The sequence below is a fragment of the Vigna unguiculata genome, chromosome 3 (genome assembly GCF_004118075.2).
Source record: "Vigna unguiculata cultivar IT97K-499-35 chromosome 3, ASM411807v1, whole genome shotgun sequence".
Classification (NCBI taxonomy): domain Eukaryota; kingdom Viridiplantae; phylum Streptophyta; class Magnoliopsida; order Fabales; family Fabaceae; genus Vigna; species Vigna unguiculata.
Window position 1 is genome coordinate 9,428,833 of NC_040281.1, and position 19,897 is coordinate 9,448,729.

At 31.6% G+C, this 19,897-nt stretch overlaps 2 protein-coding genes across 2 annotated transcripts; one reads left to right on the plus strand and one right to left on the minus strand.

The window, feature by feature from the left end:
- Window positions 1–903: 903 nt before the first annotated feature.
- Window positions 904–7,067, minus strand: LOC114175955 (receptor-like protein 4). The gene is made up of 9 exons (XM_028060811.1): window positions 6,789–7,067; window positions 4,907–5,971; window positions 4,232–4,379; window positions 3,270–3,341; window positions 2,508–2,579; window positions 2,292–2,363; window positions 2,136–2,213; window positions 1,822–2,003; window positions 904–1,277 (listed from the first exon to the last, which is right to left on the minus strand). Exons 1-9 carry the CDS (start codon window positions 6,856–6,858, stop codon window positions 1,153–1,155), a joined length of 1,884 nt encoding a protein of 627 aa, XP_027916612.1. The 5' UTR covers window positions 6,859–7,067; the 3' UTR covers window positions 904–1,152.
- Window positions 7,068–13,302: 6,235 nt separating this feature from the next.
- Window positions 13,303–14,436, plus strand: LOC114179590. The gene has a single exon (XM_028065987.1). It carries the CDS (start codon window positions 13,508–13,510, stop codon window positions 14,324–14,326), a length of 819 nt encoding a protein of 272 aa, XP_027921788.1. The 5' UTR covers window positions 13,303–13,507; the 3' UTR covers window positions 14,327–14,436.
- Window positions 14,437–19,897: the final 5,461 nt, after the last annotated feature.

Sequence of the window (19,897 nt, forward strand, 5' to 3'; positions counted from 1 at the left end):
AAATTATATTGATATAACCTGCATCCATTATAGCATACATGTAACATACATCAATAACTTTAATATAATGATTTTATCTCAAAACTCACAGTTGAATTAAAACATATATGATAAACAATAGCTGCAATTTTATATTGATATGAATTATTTGATACATATATAGTTTAAAAATGACCTAATATGCACTATTAAAATATAAAATAATATGAATGATTTAACAATTTCTTTATATAAAAATTTGGATAGAATATAAGTATGTTGTATTTAAGTAAATTTCTCCTTAAACACGTTTGCATAAAGTGATTTTATTTTTCCAAATAAAACATTTAATTCTATTCATTTATAATTTTCATTCATTTCAAATATCATTTCTAAATTTCAATTCCACAAAGTTTTAAATCTTAATATATTATATTAAATTGAATATATTTTTACCTTTTAGATAAACACTTTTTTTTTTAAATTACTTTAACTTCAGATAAAAATTGATTTCAAATAAAAAAAGTCCACCAAATCAGTAAAGATATTATGTTTTAATTGCAATAATCCATTTTTATAATTTTTTTACAGATTTCAAAATTGTCTCTAATTTATTGTCCAATATAATAAAAATCTATTGTTCTCCTTTATTTATTTTAGTTAAATACTAAAATTTCTTAATATTACAAAAAAAAATCACACATTTGAATTTAATCATAATAATTCATATATAATTTAATAGTCTAGATTTGTTCTTTTGATCTTTTATCATAATTAATAATTTTGATCCTTCCATACTGAATTTCAAGAGAAGAATACACAGATATATTGATTGTGGATCTCAGCTACAGGAAATTCCATCCCAGAGGATACAGACTCATAACATTTAATTAGTCTCAAAAGTGGCGAAAACTCAAGTAGACATGATGAAATGAACAAAATTTTCTGATTTACAGATTGCTGAGTTCTGCTTGTAAGATGTTCAATGTCTCAAGAAACTCCGTATTTGGAGTAATCACGGTATGGAAGACAAGTACCATCGAAACATCGATAGGATTACACTGCCATTCATCTACATTAGCAGAGCGATTCTGCAATCTATAAAATAAACGCTTTCATGGCAGGAAAAAGAGGAATAATACAAATACAGTGAATAAGAATTATGAGATGTCATCATGAAAGTAAAATAGGTCCATTCTCAGCTGCTGTTGAGGTTTTGCCAAAATTATTATGATGCCTTGTCAGCTGAATATCTCGTGAAAAATGGGTCCTTGCTTTTGCATAAGGGGCTCCTCTTGCTGCAAGAACAAAGGAGAACAAATTTAAATTCAATAGTCTTAATGTTTTTTGCTTCTCAAGGTCATCCGTGGAGTTACCAAAGAACATATTGGTAAAATGGGCCAACAAATTAGACTGATCAAATACAGTACCAGGCAGCAAATTTTGAGTTAAATTAATTCTGGAAAATGTTAGTCCAACCTATGTTTTCTTTGATCAAATTTAAACTAGTTTAATCGTGTGCTGTGTATGGGTGTCTCAGAGGTTTAAGCAACTCAAAAGAAGAGATACATCCACAGGTAACAGTGCATAACATCTTAAATTGGTAACATCCATAGTTATTATAGAAGTTAACAAGTTTACCACATACATGTTTTGTGTGATTGAATGACGGTGCAAAATTTTTACATTTCAATTACCTATTATCTTTTAAACTTTCCAAGATATTTCAAATGATTATTCTACAAAAATTAAATAGACCCAAGCATGGTAAATAGAGATGGAAGTAGAACATAGAATGCTTTATTAGTGTAACTGTGTCTATAAATTATGAATATCCCTTACCTGCAATTTTCTGCGCTCGGAGGATATTGTGCCGCCTTTTCAACCAACAAACTAAACAGGTAGTAAGAAGGAAAAATGTAAATGAAGCCCCTAATCCAATGCCAACTTTACCACCGGAAGAAAGATGAGAACCACATGTAGGTAATCCAGGTATACCACACAGACCTGCGTTGTCCGTAAAACTGCAGACATCGACAAGTCAAAAAGTTAGAAATATTTGTTATTTAGTAAAAAAACAAAGTGAACAAACATGTACGCGAGGAATATCCTATCATTTTCAGTAACTGTCTGTAGTTTAATGTCTGATAACATACTTGAAGCTAGCTCTGTACAGTAGTCTTCCTCCTAGAGTTGCCGGGACCCTTTCAGATAGGAGGTTGCTGTTAAGGTTCCTGCATGAAGACATTTTGATACAGATTTGTCGTCCTCGTATGTGTTTTATGGGTTAGTTAAACATTGGAGAATCTTACAGTCTTTGCAATGACGATAACTGTCCAAGGCTTTCTGGAATTGATCCATTGAAAAAGTTGTAGGATAGGTCACTGCATCATTACATGGCATTCAGAAATGACAATAACATGATAGTCAAAGCCAGGACAACAATTCATGGAACAAGTTTCCCACCTTTTGGAAGCATATAACAATGAAAACAATATCATGAGAAAAAGGGGAAGAGATTACGTAACAGCACTTGCAGGCTATTTATGGTACCAAGTGAAGATGGAATTGCTCCATGGATGTCGTTCCTACTCAGGTTTCTGCAGTTCATAAGCAAATTAGCACAAGATAAGGGAAAATAAGTATGGTGGTTGCTTCTGTATGTTGAAGAATAGTGAGTTAAAAATTGAAAGAATGTTTTTAATAACAAAATTGAAAGAAATATATACACACTCCCACACACTCACATAGGAGAGGAATCAAGTTCATCCAAGAATACTTTGAAAGAGTAACTCTATACTCACCATTTATGTTAAAAAACTAAAGTCTAATTGTAAGTTACTCACTGCAACTATTAGTTTAAAAAAACTGAAAGATAAAATGGGGAACAACTCTTTGGTCCGTCCTGGTGCTTGGCATCCAACATATCCGACAAATTATTGAACTCATGAAATATTAACCAACTAAATTGTAAACAAACTATGGAAATAATATGGTTTTTAGGTCAGATATAGGTAATGCTGGAAATAACAAACTCACGTTAATCTGTCAAGCAACCCATATATCCCCATCTCATCATGAGATATATAAACCTAACCCTGGACTGACATAAAAATATTGGTCATTAACTTTCTAATACAGAAGTATAACTTCCTAATTCAGAACTTATTCCTAAGTTGGTTTTGCAATGAATACATTAAGCATAATGCATACATGATTCATGCATGCATTGAACAAAATATTTACTCATATCTTTTTCCAAAATACTTAAAAACATATCTGGAACTCACAAGATTTGTAGATTAGGTAGTTTGGATATGTCATCTGGTAAGAAACCTTTCAGACCTTGATTGTCTAGACCACTGTTCATCAACAGACGAAGCAATCAATGACTAGATATAAAAAGAAAAACAATATACTGAGATAGAATATTCAAAATGATAAATAAATTAACAGTTCTCAACACAAACCACAACGTCTTTGTAGCATAGTGTAACCAATCTCTTAACAAGCGGTGGGTGTAGTTCTACACTTTTTTAGGATTAATACTTAAAACATACTTTTACCCCATAAATGCGATACTCATTTTTAATTTGATAACTATATTACTACTGGGAAGTATAGTAAGGTACCAAACTAAATAATTCCCATGTACACGATCTAAAGTATAGCATTTCTAATTCTTATATATGTAACACTTTTTCGAATCCATACACATGTGTTTTACCTCCAACGATCATAAAAAGAGGGATTAATTTGAGAACTATTCTCATATAGGGGTGTAACTTTGAGCACTTCATCTTGAACTTTTAACCTTTTTAAAGAAAATGAAATTGACCAAAAGGAATTTAAGAATCGGAAGGTCCAATTAGGGTTACTCCCCCAAATGAGAAGCACCTCATAGAACAAAGTAAAAATAAGTTACACTTTCTGAACAAGTTAAAAAGAAAGCCTTGAGCAAGCCATATATTAACTAGTTTACGTGTAAGCTGTGATCGTGCAAACGTAAATGCATACAGCTAAAACACAAAAATCTTCTCTTTCTCTTCCCATAGAAGGGCATCCATTTCCTTAATCTAGAGGCTCTTATGCTGAACAAATAAAATACTTTTGGATTTGGTGCCAACTACAGCGAACAAATTGATCAAGTGAAAGAGAATAAAAGAATTATTGAGAACTGAATTATAGGCTACTACGGAATCAAATGAACAAAAATACAAAAACGCTTTACATAGGGATAACAAGAAATTACAGTCCATCAATGACCCAGCTGCCACGACTTTTGTTTAATTGGCAACCCACTCCACTCCATGGATGTTGTTGAGGAACACAAGGATCACCATTCCACCCAAACCTGGGTGGAAGCCTCAATGCCTTCTTCAATGCTTGTAAAGCACTAACTAGAGTAAAGATAATAATAAACTTGCAAAAGTTAATATTCATTCGAATTACAAAAAGTAGCATTTGCTATTATAGTACCATTAGGAGTTCATGAAATAGAAAATATGTAAATGGAAGAAGTATTATAAAACATATGATCAATATAGGAAAAACTCCAAAAGCAGTCAATAAAGGAAAAGTATAATGAGACAAAGAGATCTAACATGTTTGATTGGCATAAATTCCATGGTCTACTTTTGACAAGCTCTCCCAAAAATTGGAGTTTCTTGAGATATATTAATTGATTAGAAATAAAAAGAAGCTGCATAACTCTACATGACTAATACAGCTCCCAAGCACATGCACATAATGCTATCTGTCACCTCCAATGACCAAACACTAAACTTGATAGTGGATATTTTAAAGTCATTGAAGTTCTCTACCAAATTCAATATATGTTATCTTTAATAATACAATAAATACCACACAACCTAGTATGAACTGTTGTTGAAAAAACTGTAACAGTAGTAGGGATGAGCACCCATACCTTCCTCTAATACAGTCTTTGACTCAGCCATTATAACCTCAAATATCTCAATAGCGTTGATTATGGCAAGATTACCTTCCTTTGGCTTCAATTTTATTGTTAGAGTCCTCCCATCAACAGAAACAGTAGTATTAAGCACAAGGGCAGTATAGATATCCCCACTCAATTCTACAATGTCAACATGTTGGAATGCAAGAACACCATTTATTTCAATATCAAAGATCCTTTGCCCCGCAGTAGTCACTGAATAATCAATCTCTGCAAAATGTAACCAAACAGAATAGTTTCTGTTGGGATCCACCTCTAATGTATAAGTTAAATCAGGTTGATTATTAGTACTGACAAGCGCTGACTGGTAAAGGGTTTCTGGATAGAAGTTTGGCGTATGTGAAGCATGTTTGATTCTAGTTTCAACAGATCTAGGTTGAACAGACTCTGAATCCTCACCAAAAGTTTTAATGCGTTGCCAAAATCTGTCCCCTCCCCAGGGATCCCCTTCATAATCTACGTCAAACTTTGACTGTCCAAAACCACAACTCAGTCTTTTAATTGTTCTAAGTATCAACCCTTGACTCCAACGGGGAACAAAATAATAGGCCTTATCATCAATTTGAAGAATCTCGATAGAAAGGATAGCGGGATCCCCATGACCAGTGCTATGGAAACAGATTGAGACAGAGTCATCAGTAAGAAACACTAGCGCCTCAACAAATACTTGATCAGCCTGATGGGTCCAACCAGATTTCAAAGAATATATCTGCGTGCCTTCAATAGAAATGTCAAATAGAGGCTCAACAATGGTACCTCTAGACTGACCAACAAGTCCAAAGAAGATTCTGATTGAGTAGTGACCCTTTGGCACCTTATTAATGACGTAACAATTTTGTGGACCTTCAGACAAAGGAAAATAGCGTAGAGTGTTGAGTGGTGGGGTGATGTAACTTGGAAGAGTTGCATTAGCGACTATGCCACCCGTAAAGCCAAAATCTTCACGCCAATGGGTATTGGTTGGTCTTGTTTGAACATTTTGACGAGCCCCACAGCTTATGCGCACAGCAAATGGATCTGCAGTGATTTGAACCAAATCAAAACTGGGAAAAAACAAAATATTCGTACACAGCTTTTGAAAACAATAATCCTCTATGGTAACCGCAAGTTTAACACTAAGATTCACTAAGAAAAGATAATAGGTACAACCATGTAGAAACTGCTTCTGCAGTGGTAAATGTCAACATGAATTTCGTCCATTGCCAATAGACTGCGAAAAAGAAATTCCGTCCCTTGGCTTAAATGATGACGAATTAAATGCAATGGTTTCCTTAACATGATTGCTAATTTAAAGCGTAACAGACAAACCAAACCCGACAAATTTCAATATGGTAAAAGTTAATATTCATCAGAAATTCAGAATAATAATGGTGTTTAACAAACTTTCACTAACCGGAAAATTTTCAGAGAAAATTGTTGAAAATACTACATCTGTTTCATATTTACTGATGCTTAAGTTAATGCACACAGATAAAGAAACACTTAATCAATGTGAAATATTATTAGAATTAAAATAATTTAGTAATTGGCAATAAACTCCCCTGTTGTCGATATCATTAAATAAGAGCGTAAGTAAAAAAAAAATATTAGCATTTGCATAGCCTAGTTTTGAAACAAAAGGAAAGGGCTAAAACATCGACATAGAAGTGAGGTCATAACCGGTTTAAAGTTTCAGCGGTTGGACAAGCTTACAACTCTTAATCTTCTTAAGATCAAAGCAATGAAAGCATTGAGAAAATTCCACAATCCAAATTTGATGAAGAAAACAGTAAAGCTCCACTTCATGGCGCATAAAGGACAGAGAAAAGAGAAGAAGGAGAGAGCTGAGGTTCACCTTGCCGTGCAGAACAGGAAACACTAGCGAAGCAGAGCATCATCCATAGCCGAAGAAATTGAAGAAGCATTGCGGTGGATTCGGCTTCCTCGCTTTTCTCCCTCTACAACTTCTTCCTCTTCTGTCTTTTTCTCTCTCTCATTCATCGTGTCCCCATTTTTGTTGAGTGCTTTTTCTAGAGAGAGAAAGATGAGAGAGAGAGTGTGGGGTGTACGCACTTTTGCACACCACGCTAGGAAAATCTTCTTCGTTCAAGTTTACTCGCGGCGCCAAAGAAACGAACACAGTGGTGTCCTTGCTGCTGAGCCTCATCATAACCCATGTACTTACAATCGCACGGTGCAGATATGCTCCAAGTGTCAACTCAACACCGTATCTATATTAATCTTATATATTATTTAAGCAAACTTTTCAATTAAAACTTAAAACTCCCAGAGAGAAAAAAAAATCCCTTAAAACTTAAGCACAAATTTTAAAAAAAAAAAAAACATAAAAATATATCATAAGTTTCTACTAAATTGAACTGTAAATAAATTTACTTTCCTTTTATTTTCTTAAAAAATTCGTATGAAAAGTTTGTTCGTGATCTCATTTATTTAAGATTAGGTAAATTAGGTGTTAGAGGGAGATTTGACCTTATTTATTGTTGGGATTCAAAGCGTCAATGAAAAATTAAAAATGTTTTATGATGGAAGAAAAAATACCCATATTATTAATATTGAGAACTGAACAATATGATTATTGTGGACGATGATGATGATACTGCTTTAAGATCAGACGGTGCAGAATAGTCGTCGATGCTTGATTGAACTTTTTGACTTCTGACCTACACTTGGGTAGTGGGAGAGGGATTTGTGCGCAATCACCGGAGAGTGTGTGTGTGTGTGATTTTCGCTTATATCTTTTGGATATTTCAAAAACTGTTATACAGCAAAGAATTGACTAAGATTATAAAATTTAAAGATATTTACTTTTATAATTTTGTAAATTTTATCATTTAATTTTTTTTTTACAAATATGTTAAATTATGTATTTTATCATAAAATTTTTATAATTTAGTCAATTTTATTACCAAAGTTTTAATTTCACAAATTTGTGATCCAACTTTTAATTTTACCAATGAGATTTTAATTTAGTCAAATTTAAAAAATCTAAATTTAAAAATTATACACAACTTTTCCATCCATCAACTGAATGCCAATTTAATTAAAATAGTAATTTGTAGAGTTTGCAATATTTTCTGTGATAAATTTTAGGCTATTTGTGGTCTAGAGGAAAGTTCTAGTATTGTTTTAGTTAACTATTTGCAATCTTCTTAGTTATTATAACTTATTTATAATGTATTATTATTTTGAAAAATAAGTTTTAGTGTTTAACATAAGATAAGTAGGAATTTTAAAAGTGGATGCAATGGAAAATAAAGTGTTATGATTCTAAACTTGTTCCTCAAAATAAAATATAAATAATTTAGTGTTTAACAGCAGAGATATTGCTCGGCACTTTTAATAAATTTATTTGAAAATTTATATTTAATTTACTAATTATATCATCACGTTGTCATAAACTAACATTTAATTGACATAAATGTTAAATGTATTTAACTTCAAAAAATTTAGTTGATAAAATTCACAAAAATCAAAATTTAAATGATAAATATGAAACTGAACACTCAAGGGAAAAATTCTTGAAATTAAAAGTTCAATATTAAAATTATAAAACATAACCAAAATTAAAATTTATGACAAAACTATTTTTATTATTTCGTTTTCTTATACTATACAAGAATTAAAAATAGTATTTTAGAACTGATGGTGTTTTCTAAATATTAATACTTATTATTTTAATATACAAGACTTAAAAATAGTATTATAGAATTGATCATGTTTTTTAAATATTAATACTTATTATTTTAATATTAAAATGTTTTAGTATAATAGAAAAGTTTAGAAGCCATTTTCATTATTTAAAAATACTTATTCCTATAAAAATCACATGTTTAGAGTTCTCTCCCTTATCTCTATGTTTTCTCATCCTTTATCTGTTTGTTTAAAGATTGGAAACCATTAAAGTGATTCATGTGACAAGATTTCTAATTCATCTTATCAGTTTCTTTTTAAGAGTAAGTTGGTTTTTGATTTCTTTTTTTCTATGTTCAAAATGTTCATTCTTTGCATGTGAGTCTTTTTTGCCTACATGTGTCTTTAGAGTCATTAATATGATTCTCTGTTGATCAGTGGTCTTAATGGTTTGGCCTGGTCATTTATGTGATATCCAATATAGATAAAGCATCTTGTGAGTTTGAAGGTGGTTTGGTTTAAGTTGTTTCATAAGTGAGAAAAGCTAATCTTGATTTCTTTATGTTTTTTGAATTGTTCAATTGATTGAGTTTGGTTGTGAGATTGTAAAAGTATGATTGATTTTCATGAATTGTTAAATTTAGTTGTGAATTTAGGTGAAAAATGTTAAATTGCAAAGTTTATGCATAGGTCATGAGATGCTTGTTGTTCTCTAGTAATTTTGATATGCAACGGTTGAAGTTGTTAGTTTGTTTGTTGCCATTTCGCATTTGGTATGTTATGTATTGAATAAAAACCATAATTGAGGTACTTGTTGTTGCTATAATTATGCGAAATTGCAGATTTTTTTTGTTAAATTATGCTGACTCGTTGAGCAAGAGGTATGTTCGCTAGGCGAGTTTGCATAATTCATTTTTCATAAGCTTTTAGTCATTGGGTGAGATTTGGTTGTTAGGCAAGACTACTAAAAGTAGTGTTAGGCAACCAAACTTGTTGAGTGAGTAAAAGTATTTCATTGGGTGAAAATAAGACCGAATTCCAGAGAGTTTTAGCAGCTGGGTAAGTGAAATATCCTTGGACGAATTTTGGCACATAAATTCCTAGGAGCTTTAGTGGTGTTCTAGTTGGGTGCATATTGGACTTGTTTGGGGATTTGTTGCGAAAATTGTTCCAGTGTTAGAGTCATTGAGTGAGACCTCTAGTTGTTGAGCGAGTGATCCTTCAAGTACTACTTGTTGGATAAGTGAATGTTTTCGCTGAGGGAGACTAACAAAGTTTCTCAGCATTTTTAATTTTGTGAGATTTGTAAGTTTATTGAATATGTTGATGATAATGGATGTTAGTATTGTAATCCTATGAGTATGTAATTTGTATGAGGATGGTGTGCTCTAATCCAAGGTGGATTAAACATGTACTCTTTAGTGTATGCATTGATGTACTAATATCCATCCAGACACATTTAAAGGGGGATGAGATATGGGGTGAGAGTAGCAGAAGGTCATAATCTAGGGACTTTACCTTGACCTAATATGAAAAGGGATTAACCTTGTGTGTATTAAGATGAGATTCATTGTCAATGACTCTACAAAGTAGTAAATGCCACCATAAGTGCAAAACTTTTCAGGATCTGATGCATGTTTCCAGATAATTAAGTTTAGTTTTATCTTTGATCGTTTAATATATCTCTTCATAAATGCTTGGCCTTTTATGAATGTTGATAACATGAGGTTTTTCTCTGCTTATTAGCTTACCCTCGTGTTGTTTTGTGGTTTATGTTATTGTTTGTTTTTTCTTTTGTAATGATCACCTAAATTATGTGAGGAAATGAAGATATAAGTTTGGAGACATTTCAGGATGGAGATGAGGATACAATTGTTTAGTCATAGAACTTTAGAAATCTGTTTAGTTTTAATCTTTTGAAAAATATGGCTCTCTTTTACTATTTTATAATTTTTTGCTCCATATATCTAGCTTTGTTTATTTTAACAACTCTTTTGGGATAACAATAATATAATACTCTGGTTCATGGATTATTTGTTTTTTATTTATTAAATCTGTGATGTTTTATTTTAATATAATTACTCTATTAAAATGAAATGTTAATGTACAGTAAGGAATTTAAAGATTGAAAAAAAGGATAAAGCAAAAAAATCCATAAAAACCTTCTTTCAACATTGCAAGATTAGAATCTTAATCACCAAAAAAATATAGTCAAACTTAGTATTTTTCAAGAGATAATTTAAGAAAATAATTTATTTATTTGATGAATTTATATTTTTTTAAATAAAATAAGTTATTTGGACGAAGAAATAAAAAAAAAGAATTTTAGAAAAATATTTCAAATAACTAAAATAATAAAATTTAAAATTCACAAAATAAGAAAATTGGAATTTTACAATTAGTCACACACACTCTTTATACACATTAAAAAAATTAAATTAATAAATTTTATTTGAATATTTAAATTTAAGTAATATTTTTTGTAAATTTTAATTTTAAAATACATATTTTTGAAATGAAATTTTATTAAAAAATAAATTTAATAACCTTATTCTAATAAGAAAAATTAAATATAATATATTTTAATTATTTTATCCACACAAAATATTGTAAAATAAAATAAAAAACTAATTATAAATAATTCAAATATTGTACATTTTAATTTCTTAGAATTATTAAAGTCTCTTATCCAAATAAAATGTAAAAGTAAAATGAATTTGCTTTCACTGAAAATCTTACATATGCATTATACCTATCTGGAGAATTGAGATAAGAATTAGCTTGCCTCAAGCTATCTCAATTTGATCTTTTACATTATTTCTTTGCTATTTTGTAGATGATAATTTCTCAAAGAAAAGATAAGGGAATTTATGTACATATTAATTGGAAATAGAGGAAGAAGAGCTGCAAGAAGAGATTTTGAAGATTCTAATTTTTCTAATATGGAAGAAGAATTTCTGTTTTCTATCCATACTCTCTTCGTCCACTTTGTTCACCATCCCCTCTTGTTTTATTTTCCGCAGCAACCCAATAGACCCAAAATAAAGCTCAAGTTATTTACCGTCTACACCACTTATAATTATTACTCGCACCCCTTACTTAATTCTTACATCTTAGAATAGAATCTAAAACTACCCAATTCGTATTTTAAATTCCTAAATAAATTAATTAAAATTTAGTATTAATTAAATTCAAGATAACCTTTTGCTTTTATTTTACACTATGAAAATATTATAATATTTTAGAAGAATAGACATCATACGAGTCTCTTTATATACTAGTTAGAATACTATAACAAAAGAAAGAATAAACAAAATTATTCGTACAATAATTAGACAAATATAATAAAAAATATTAGAAAAGTCATATGATACATTGATTATTTGAGTATAACAAAAATTATTAGAGAAGTTTGTCGATGTATCGATTAAATGAGTCTAACAATAAACATTAGACTAATAATTCATATATTGATTAGACAACTTTAGCAATATATATTAGACAAGTCTTTTCACACACAAATTAGATGAGTCTACTAATACACATTAAATAAGTCTGTTCATATACATTAATTAGATGAGTACAATAAAAATGAGTCATTCCATACGGTGATTAGACAGATCTAAGAATACACATTAGACGAGTCTTGAAACACACTAGACAAGTTTGTCCATACATCGATTAGACCACTCTAACAATACATGTCAGATGAATCTGTTTATACATATATTAGATGAATCTATTAATACACATTATATGACTCTATCCATTCTATGATAGGTAAGTCTTGCAGTATACGTTAGGCAAGTTTGTCGATATACTAATTAGATGAGTGTTTCCATATACTGAGTAGACAAATCTAACAACACACATTGAACAAATTTGTCAATGCATTGATTAGACAAATTTAATCATACACATTACATTAATTAGTCTCTTTATACATTGATTTATATTTTGAGTGAGCCCACTCTACATATTTTTGCATATCATTTATATTTTTAGAGAGTTTACTCTATTTTTGCACACATTTTATTATTTGTATTTTTACAAAGTATACTATTTTTATTTTTATAAATATATTAACTTTCTAAATCTATAAATTATTTTTCAAGATGATTTTATTCAAAACTTAATGATAAACTTAAGAATATTTATTATTTTTTTTCCTGATCTCTAAATCTTTTTTAACAAACACGCGTAATCACAAATTTAAAACTAGTTTTATAATAAAATCTAAAACTACCCCATACGTATTTTAAATTGCTAAATAAATTAATTAATATTACGTATAAATTAAATTCAAGATAACTTTTTTTCTTTTATTTCACACCATGAAAACTTTGCAATCTTTTGTAATTTGTAATATTATCAAATTATAATACTAATTTATTGGATCACAAAAGGCCCCTCCAGAAAACATGTTTGACAAAATTATGATTTGCTGGTTTTCCTTACAAGAATTTCCAGAGTAGTAACTATTCCTAGGTAGTATACCTAATATACCAACTTTAGCATACCAAAGACTTAAAATGCTAAAATAATTTTGATGCATTCCACCACCACCACCACCACCGCGACTTCAATAAATGATCTTCATTTCTCTCAACTAATTTAAAGTGCAAAATGCTGAGTTGAAGGTCATTAGGTGTGCTTTTACTCACTCTCCCATAAACATTCAAACAACTTTGCAGAAGGAAATGAAATCCTTGTGAAACCCTTCCTCACCCATCACGTGACAGCCATTAAGTCTCATCTAATTTCACTTGACTAAAATGCTCCATTCACTGCCATACCACACCGCTCCCATTCACTCCATTCACGTTTCAATGCGTTTCTCTTCCACTCTCCGCTCTATACTAAAGAAAACTCCAAACCCCATCCTCAGATTCATGCACATGCACATGCACACGCCACACACTCATGAAGGACATGCCCTTCTTTCTCCTCAAGAACTCCCTGGGAGCCAAGATGAAGAAAGGCATCAAAACCTTCTGCAACAACAATGGCTCAACCTCCACTCTCAACCAACAAAATAGTCACAGCCAAGGTGACTTAACCAGCAAGGTAAGCTCCAGCTCTCCCTTCACAAAGCAAAACTCACCAACCCTGGAAGATCTAATACTGCAACTAGAGTTGGAGGAAGAGATGTCTAGAAAAGCTAAGCTTAGTGAGTATGGTGGAATGAGGGGTAGGATGTCATGCGTGAACAACTCTGACATATTGAGATCTGCGAGGAATGCCTTGAATCAGTATCCGCGGTTTTCTCTTGATGGAAGGGATGCCATGTACCGCTCTTCTTTCGGGAACATGGAGGGAAGAAGATCGGTTTGTAGTGAGACAAGTTTTGCAGGAGACAATGATTTTGATCATAAGGGTATGTGCTGTTTACCCGCAACACTGGCTGGGGAAAGTGTGGTGTGGCGTAAACCAGGGGTTGTGGCAAAACTCATGGGTTTGGAAGCCATGCCGGTGCCGGTAAGCAAAAAAATTTACGACAACAAAGAGAAGTTAAATGAAGTTGTTAAGAGACATAGTACGAGGAGGAAATTTGAGAGGCGTGACTTGGAGAGAAAACTGCTAGCAATGGAGATGCAACAGCAGGGATATCATAACATCAGAAGACACAACAACTCCAAAAATGGTTGCTGCTCTAAAAATGGGTATTGTATTATGAAACCGGTTGCTCTGGAGGCTCTGGCTGGGGGTCCTGGCAGTTGGCGGCCACTGAGATATGTTTAGGTCTAGAATTAATTATACAAACTTTTGTAATCTACTAATTAAGCTTTTTACTTATTCTATTTTGTTGATCATGTTTATGCAAATGCAAGTAAAGCCTCATAAGGCTAATAATGGCACAAGTTTCTTTTGAGTTTTATTGATTTGCGCCTTCAAAGTTCAATTTTTCTTTTGATGCTGTATACACAATAACATTTTTCTTTTCTTTGTTAACTCAAATGGAATCGTATTGAACTAAGGAACTTGGTGCAGAGAAAATATGTCTAGTAGCATTGCATGCACATTATGCACATATTGTGAACTTTGTGTACTATTTGTTAATTAATATTCAACATATCTATATGACAGGTCATAGGCTGAATCTTCTTTTCCTTCTTAACGTTAGGAGATTAACTGTTGTTAACCTGATTCATTTGGTTGGATTAAAGTTTTCTAATTGAGAATTGAGAAAACGATGAGTTAAGCAAAATCTACTTGGTCATTAAATTATTTGGACCACACCAATATTAGAATGATATATATGGACCATTTCTGCTTTGATATAATAATATTATTGAAAGAAATCATAAATGCTCTAATAGAAGGTCAAGAAGGCCTCACCAAAAAAAGCTTCATAAAAAACATAATGATGTTTGATTACTACTTTAATCATTAACACCAAGCTGATACCAAAGTTGACCAAACTATATATTATGTGCTTGCTTGTTTGGTTTAGACTTTAGAGCCAAAACCAATTTTTAAATGGTGAGATCCTCAATTTAATTTGAAGTTATTAGAATTGATTTTGATATAAAGTGAAATAAAATTTAATAATTTAAAACAACTTGTAAAAAAAATTAAAATAACTTATGTCAAAATTAAAACACTTATTTTTATCAGTATCATTATATATGTTGTGATATTCCTTACTTTGAAAGAAAATCTCTTTATTCCTTTTTAGTAGGGAGGGGTCTCCTTGTTCGTGCCAAATTTGTGTAAAATTTTAATAATTAGAGACTCTTTTCAACACATATTTTTCTATTTAATAATTATAGTGGATTCTAGAGCATAATTGACCTATTTGTATTTAGATAAATGGTTCTTTATTTTTAAAAATCTCTAGAAAATATTTAAAATATTAACATTTAAAATAAATTAAACCATTCATTCATGCACATAATTATTTTATATCCGTGAGAAATGCAAGTGTGGGGTCGGTTTTCATATTGAGTATAGATGAACTTTTAAAAAAGGAGAAATTTATAAACTTAATAATATCCAAGTGTGGCATGACAACCGGCGGAGCTAGGTTCATTGAGAGAGAAGCTTTGGCCTTCCAATTTTCATTTTCACACATATAAGTTAATATTATATATATTTGGTACTTATAAAATTTTTGTTCTAAAGTACTTGAATAGCAGTTTCTAAAGTACTTGACTTAATTGATTTCGTATATTTTTCATGATCAATGATGATTTTCGTAATATAATAACTTTCAGTTTGGTGGCCCTTTTCTTAACACAGCCACCTACGTACACACACACACAAAATTTGTTTTCTTTTCTTTTCTGTATTTAACAACAGAGACGTGTCTTGGTTCTCATTGGACCGCTCAGTGTATTTTCAACCTGTGAAAATTTGCACATTACTTTAATGCAGTGAAAGAAATAAAAGCATCCACGAAATTGAACTGGAATATTTTTCAAACCTTACGAAAGATCACATATAGTTTGACGTCACTTAGCTCTTCATGGAAATCAAAGCTTGCAGCAAGAAAACTGTTCCAACACCTTTCACTAGTCACTTCAAAATGCAGGCCCTGAATCTCACAACCAACAAGCAAATGTTGATGAAAAGGAAAGAGTTTTAGTAAAACTTGAACAGCAAATTATCGACCAACACACCATTCTCGAGGAACCATAGTTTGGGATGCATCATGCAACCATTTAATAGCCACAGCAAACACAAAATATAAGATACAGTTCATCACTATTGCATACGATAAACACACACAACTTTCCAATAAAATTCTACCACGTGAATTCATTGAAATTCGTATATATAACCATCCTGCATTTAAATTTAATCTAAACAATTCATTTACAATTACATAATTTAAGATTATTTTATCTCATGAAAGCATTCTATATATGTGTTTGTGGAGAAGATAATGAATATGGTGAGAAGGTGAATCAATGGGCACGCGTGAAGGAAACAGATCTCAATCTCATGGTGGAGATGATAGCATTTCTACTGACTCACTTTCTTTCGCTGGCCTCGTTTCTGTTCAAGAGCAGCACCCAAAGGCTCCTACTCATAACCACAACACTCACCACTACTACCACCAGGTAACCAAACAAGACTTAGATTTTGAATTTTCCACCATAAAAGACTTGAATTCTAGTGCCAATCCATTCAAAACCACACCAGCTGATGTGCTGATTTCTGATGGAAAAATTCAACCATTTAAACCAAATGGACCTGGAATCTCAGATCCACCCATTTCCTTAAGATCATTACTAGCAATTGATCATGCCAATGCTAAGAATAATGCAAGTGGACAAACAAGGAAATATGGCGACCAACGTGTGAAAGCAAGAAACCATAAAAGCAAAGAAAGGAGTGCGACAAGAACGTGGTTTGGCCACAAAGTGTTTAGGTCTTTTCTATCTCCATGCAGGAAATGTCAAGCCAGTCAGCCAGGTGCCATTAAAGGACAAATTGTTCCATGAGAAAAGCTCATCAGGAGATACTGACATATGAAGCTTATCATAATCTCTGTTTAATTCTTCCCTGCAGAAGCAGAAAATTAATGTCGTGGGGAGTTTTGTATTTCAAGATAGTGAAGATCCAGACATTGATGTTGTTCTAGGGATGCTAATGTTTTATCGGTTTTTATATGAATTCAATTTTTAAGTACTTGAATGTGAAGTACTTTAACATCGAGACGCAATCATATGTTGTGTTTTGTAGTTGAAACCCACATTTATGTGTGTGTGAGAGATACAAGTTCAATTAAAATTGGATTCGGCTTGCATCATCTTATTTCTGTTTAATGTGCCTTGCCTCAAGATCAAACACAAAAAAGCTATTCAAATGTTATATATGCATCAAAAGACGAGGTTGGAAAGAGAATAAATGTTATCTCAGCTAAACTTTTTTTTTTTTTAAGTTAGTCATTAACAAATATTGATACTTATCACGAATAGACTAAAACAGCAAATAAAAATATTGGAATATGTCGAATGCTTCGCTCGGATTATAGTGTATAAGATGAAGATTTAGTTCTCACTTTCAGATGGTTACTAATCCAATAAGTTTTTTTTTTCCTTTATCGGACGAAAAAATTAACATAAGATTACTCTCCGATCTATATTTACACTTTTTTTTTTTTATCAGCAAAGAATTGATATAATTAAGAAAGAGCACTTAAGGAGTGCTCTAACCCTTATACAAAATAATCTAGTACATATTGATGTTCTAACTTGGCATCATAGCACCTTTAAAACAAAAAGCTAGAACAATAGCATAACCCTGAACAAAAACTATGGGATAGGCTTGTGGATCCAAACACAAAGATCTAGCAGATTCAGCATAATAGAGTTGATCCGCCTCCTTTGAATTGCTATCCTAATCCCTTCTGCTTCCACAAGCACCACTTCATTGTGTTTTGGTTGCTACAGAATAGAACAAGCGTAATGGAAGTCTGAAAATATGCTGCATCATAAAATAGTTATGAACACAGTGGAGGGAGATCTTTGTCGCTGGTAGTATGTCCTTTTAAGCCTTCAGCAATGGCATCCAAGTTATTCCAAATGCCTACGGCTTCACATGTAACTACAATATGTTTTGAACCTTGATTTGTGTTCCCTTGTACACAGTCACCACCACGATACAATTCCATTTAGCTTTTGAACACCTGCAGTTTGATACCTATCACACTGGAACACACAACATTACCGTATCACATGGATTTTAAGCATGTAAATGGGGATAAAATCCAATCACTATAAGAGAACGATGTAGTAGGAATCTTATGTTTCATCCATACCCAAGCTACCATTTGAGCATGACTGAAAATTTCTATAGGGTCCACTTTCCTTTGCTTAAAGATTACCCCATTCCTATGGTTCCAAATTTCCCCTATAGTAGCTAACCACATACCTCTCCAAGCTAGGTTTTGTCTACTATTAAGATTAGCGAGGTGGAAGTGGTTAAAGTTCGCCCTAGGATTGATATGGTGCACATTACATACCCTCAACCATCTATCACACATATTCCACACCATTTACACTAAGACCGAACAAAAGATGATTATCTGAAAGTTAGATAGCTTAAGGATACATTCAGCAAACAATACACTCATACTCATGTACATACATAGAACTAACGACATGATCTTATGTAAACCAAGTTTTGTCTAGTGTGTTGCATGTTCACGAGACTCAAATTATATATGCTAAGCATACATTACAAAAAAATCATTTTTTATTAACGGTTATTTATTTTTGTTATATGAAACATTAACAAAAGTTATAATTTCTATTAGAGTATTCTAATCACAATAAAATATTATATTGTTTTAATATCTTTAACAGTTTACAACTACAGTTTGAATATCTTTATTTTCTTATTTTTGTTTCTTTATGTTTTTAATATCTGAATTTTGACCAAAAATTGAAATTCGTGCATGTCCGAAACTTCAATAGATTTTGGTCTCTAAACTTTTAAAATGAATGAACATAGTTCTTTTAATTCAATTACGTTAATTTTTTTTGAAGTGTCGAACATATTTCTCAGTAGATATTGAAACAAGAATGTGTCAAACAGTATAAAAAACTCGAATACTAATATGAAAAGTTCGACACGTCAAAAAAAGTTAACATAATTGCATTAAAAGGATTATATTCATTCATTTTTAAAGTTTAGGGACCAAAATGTATGGAGGTTTCAAAGAGGGACGAATTCCAATTTTGAACCAAAGTTCGAGGACTACAAACATACTTAACCCGTCTTTCTCTTACGTTTGTGTATGAGGGTGGCAGGCCAATTTGACCCGTTTAGGTATGCTTCGCATTTGGTTCGCAAAATGTGAGTCGAACTGACTCGTTCCATTTTGAAAGTGCAGGTAGAGATGACAAATAAACTCGTCCCTGTGGGTATTGTCCGAACCCGTCCCAGTTTTGACAGGGAATCCCCGCATTGACTAGGTATGGGTATGGGTATGGGAAATCTTCGATTTTTTCAATTGGGTATGGGGATGGGGATGGGGATGAATATATCCCTGCCATAATACCCGTCCCCGCCATATTTTCATCCTCGTTTAAATTATTAAAATATTCACAATTAATTAAGTAACCCTATATATTCTTTTTATTTTTTATTTCTTCTAAATATTTGGTTTGTCGTGAAACTCATTCGCATCTCCAATATATTTTTTATCTTATCATAATCTTTATGTAATTATGTTAAAATGATGTATGTCAATTAAAAAAAATTACGTCTAACATTTGAATATTTCTATTATTTTTTAATATTTTTATTTATTGTATATTTTCCTTTCACATGAGAATGTTTAATACTCTTAATTTAAGT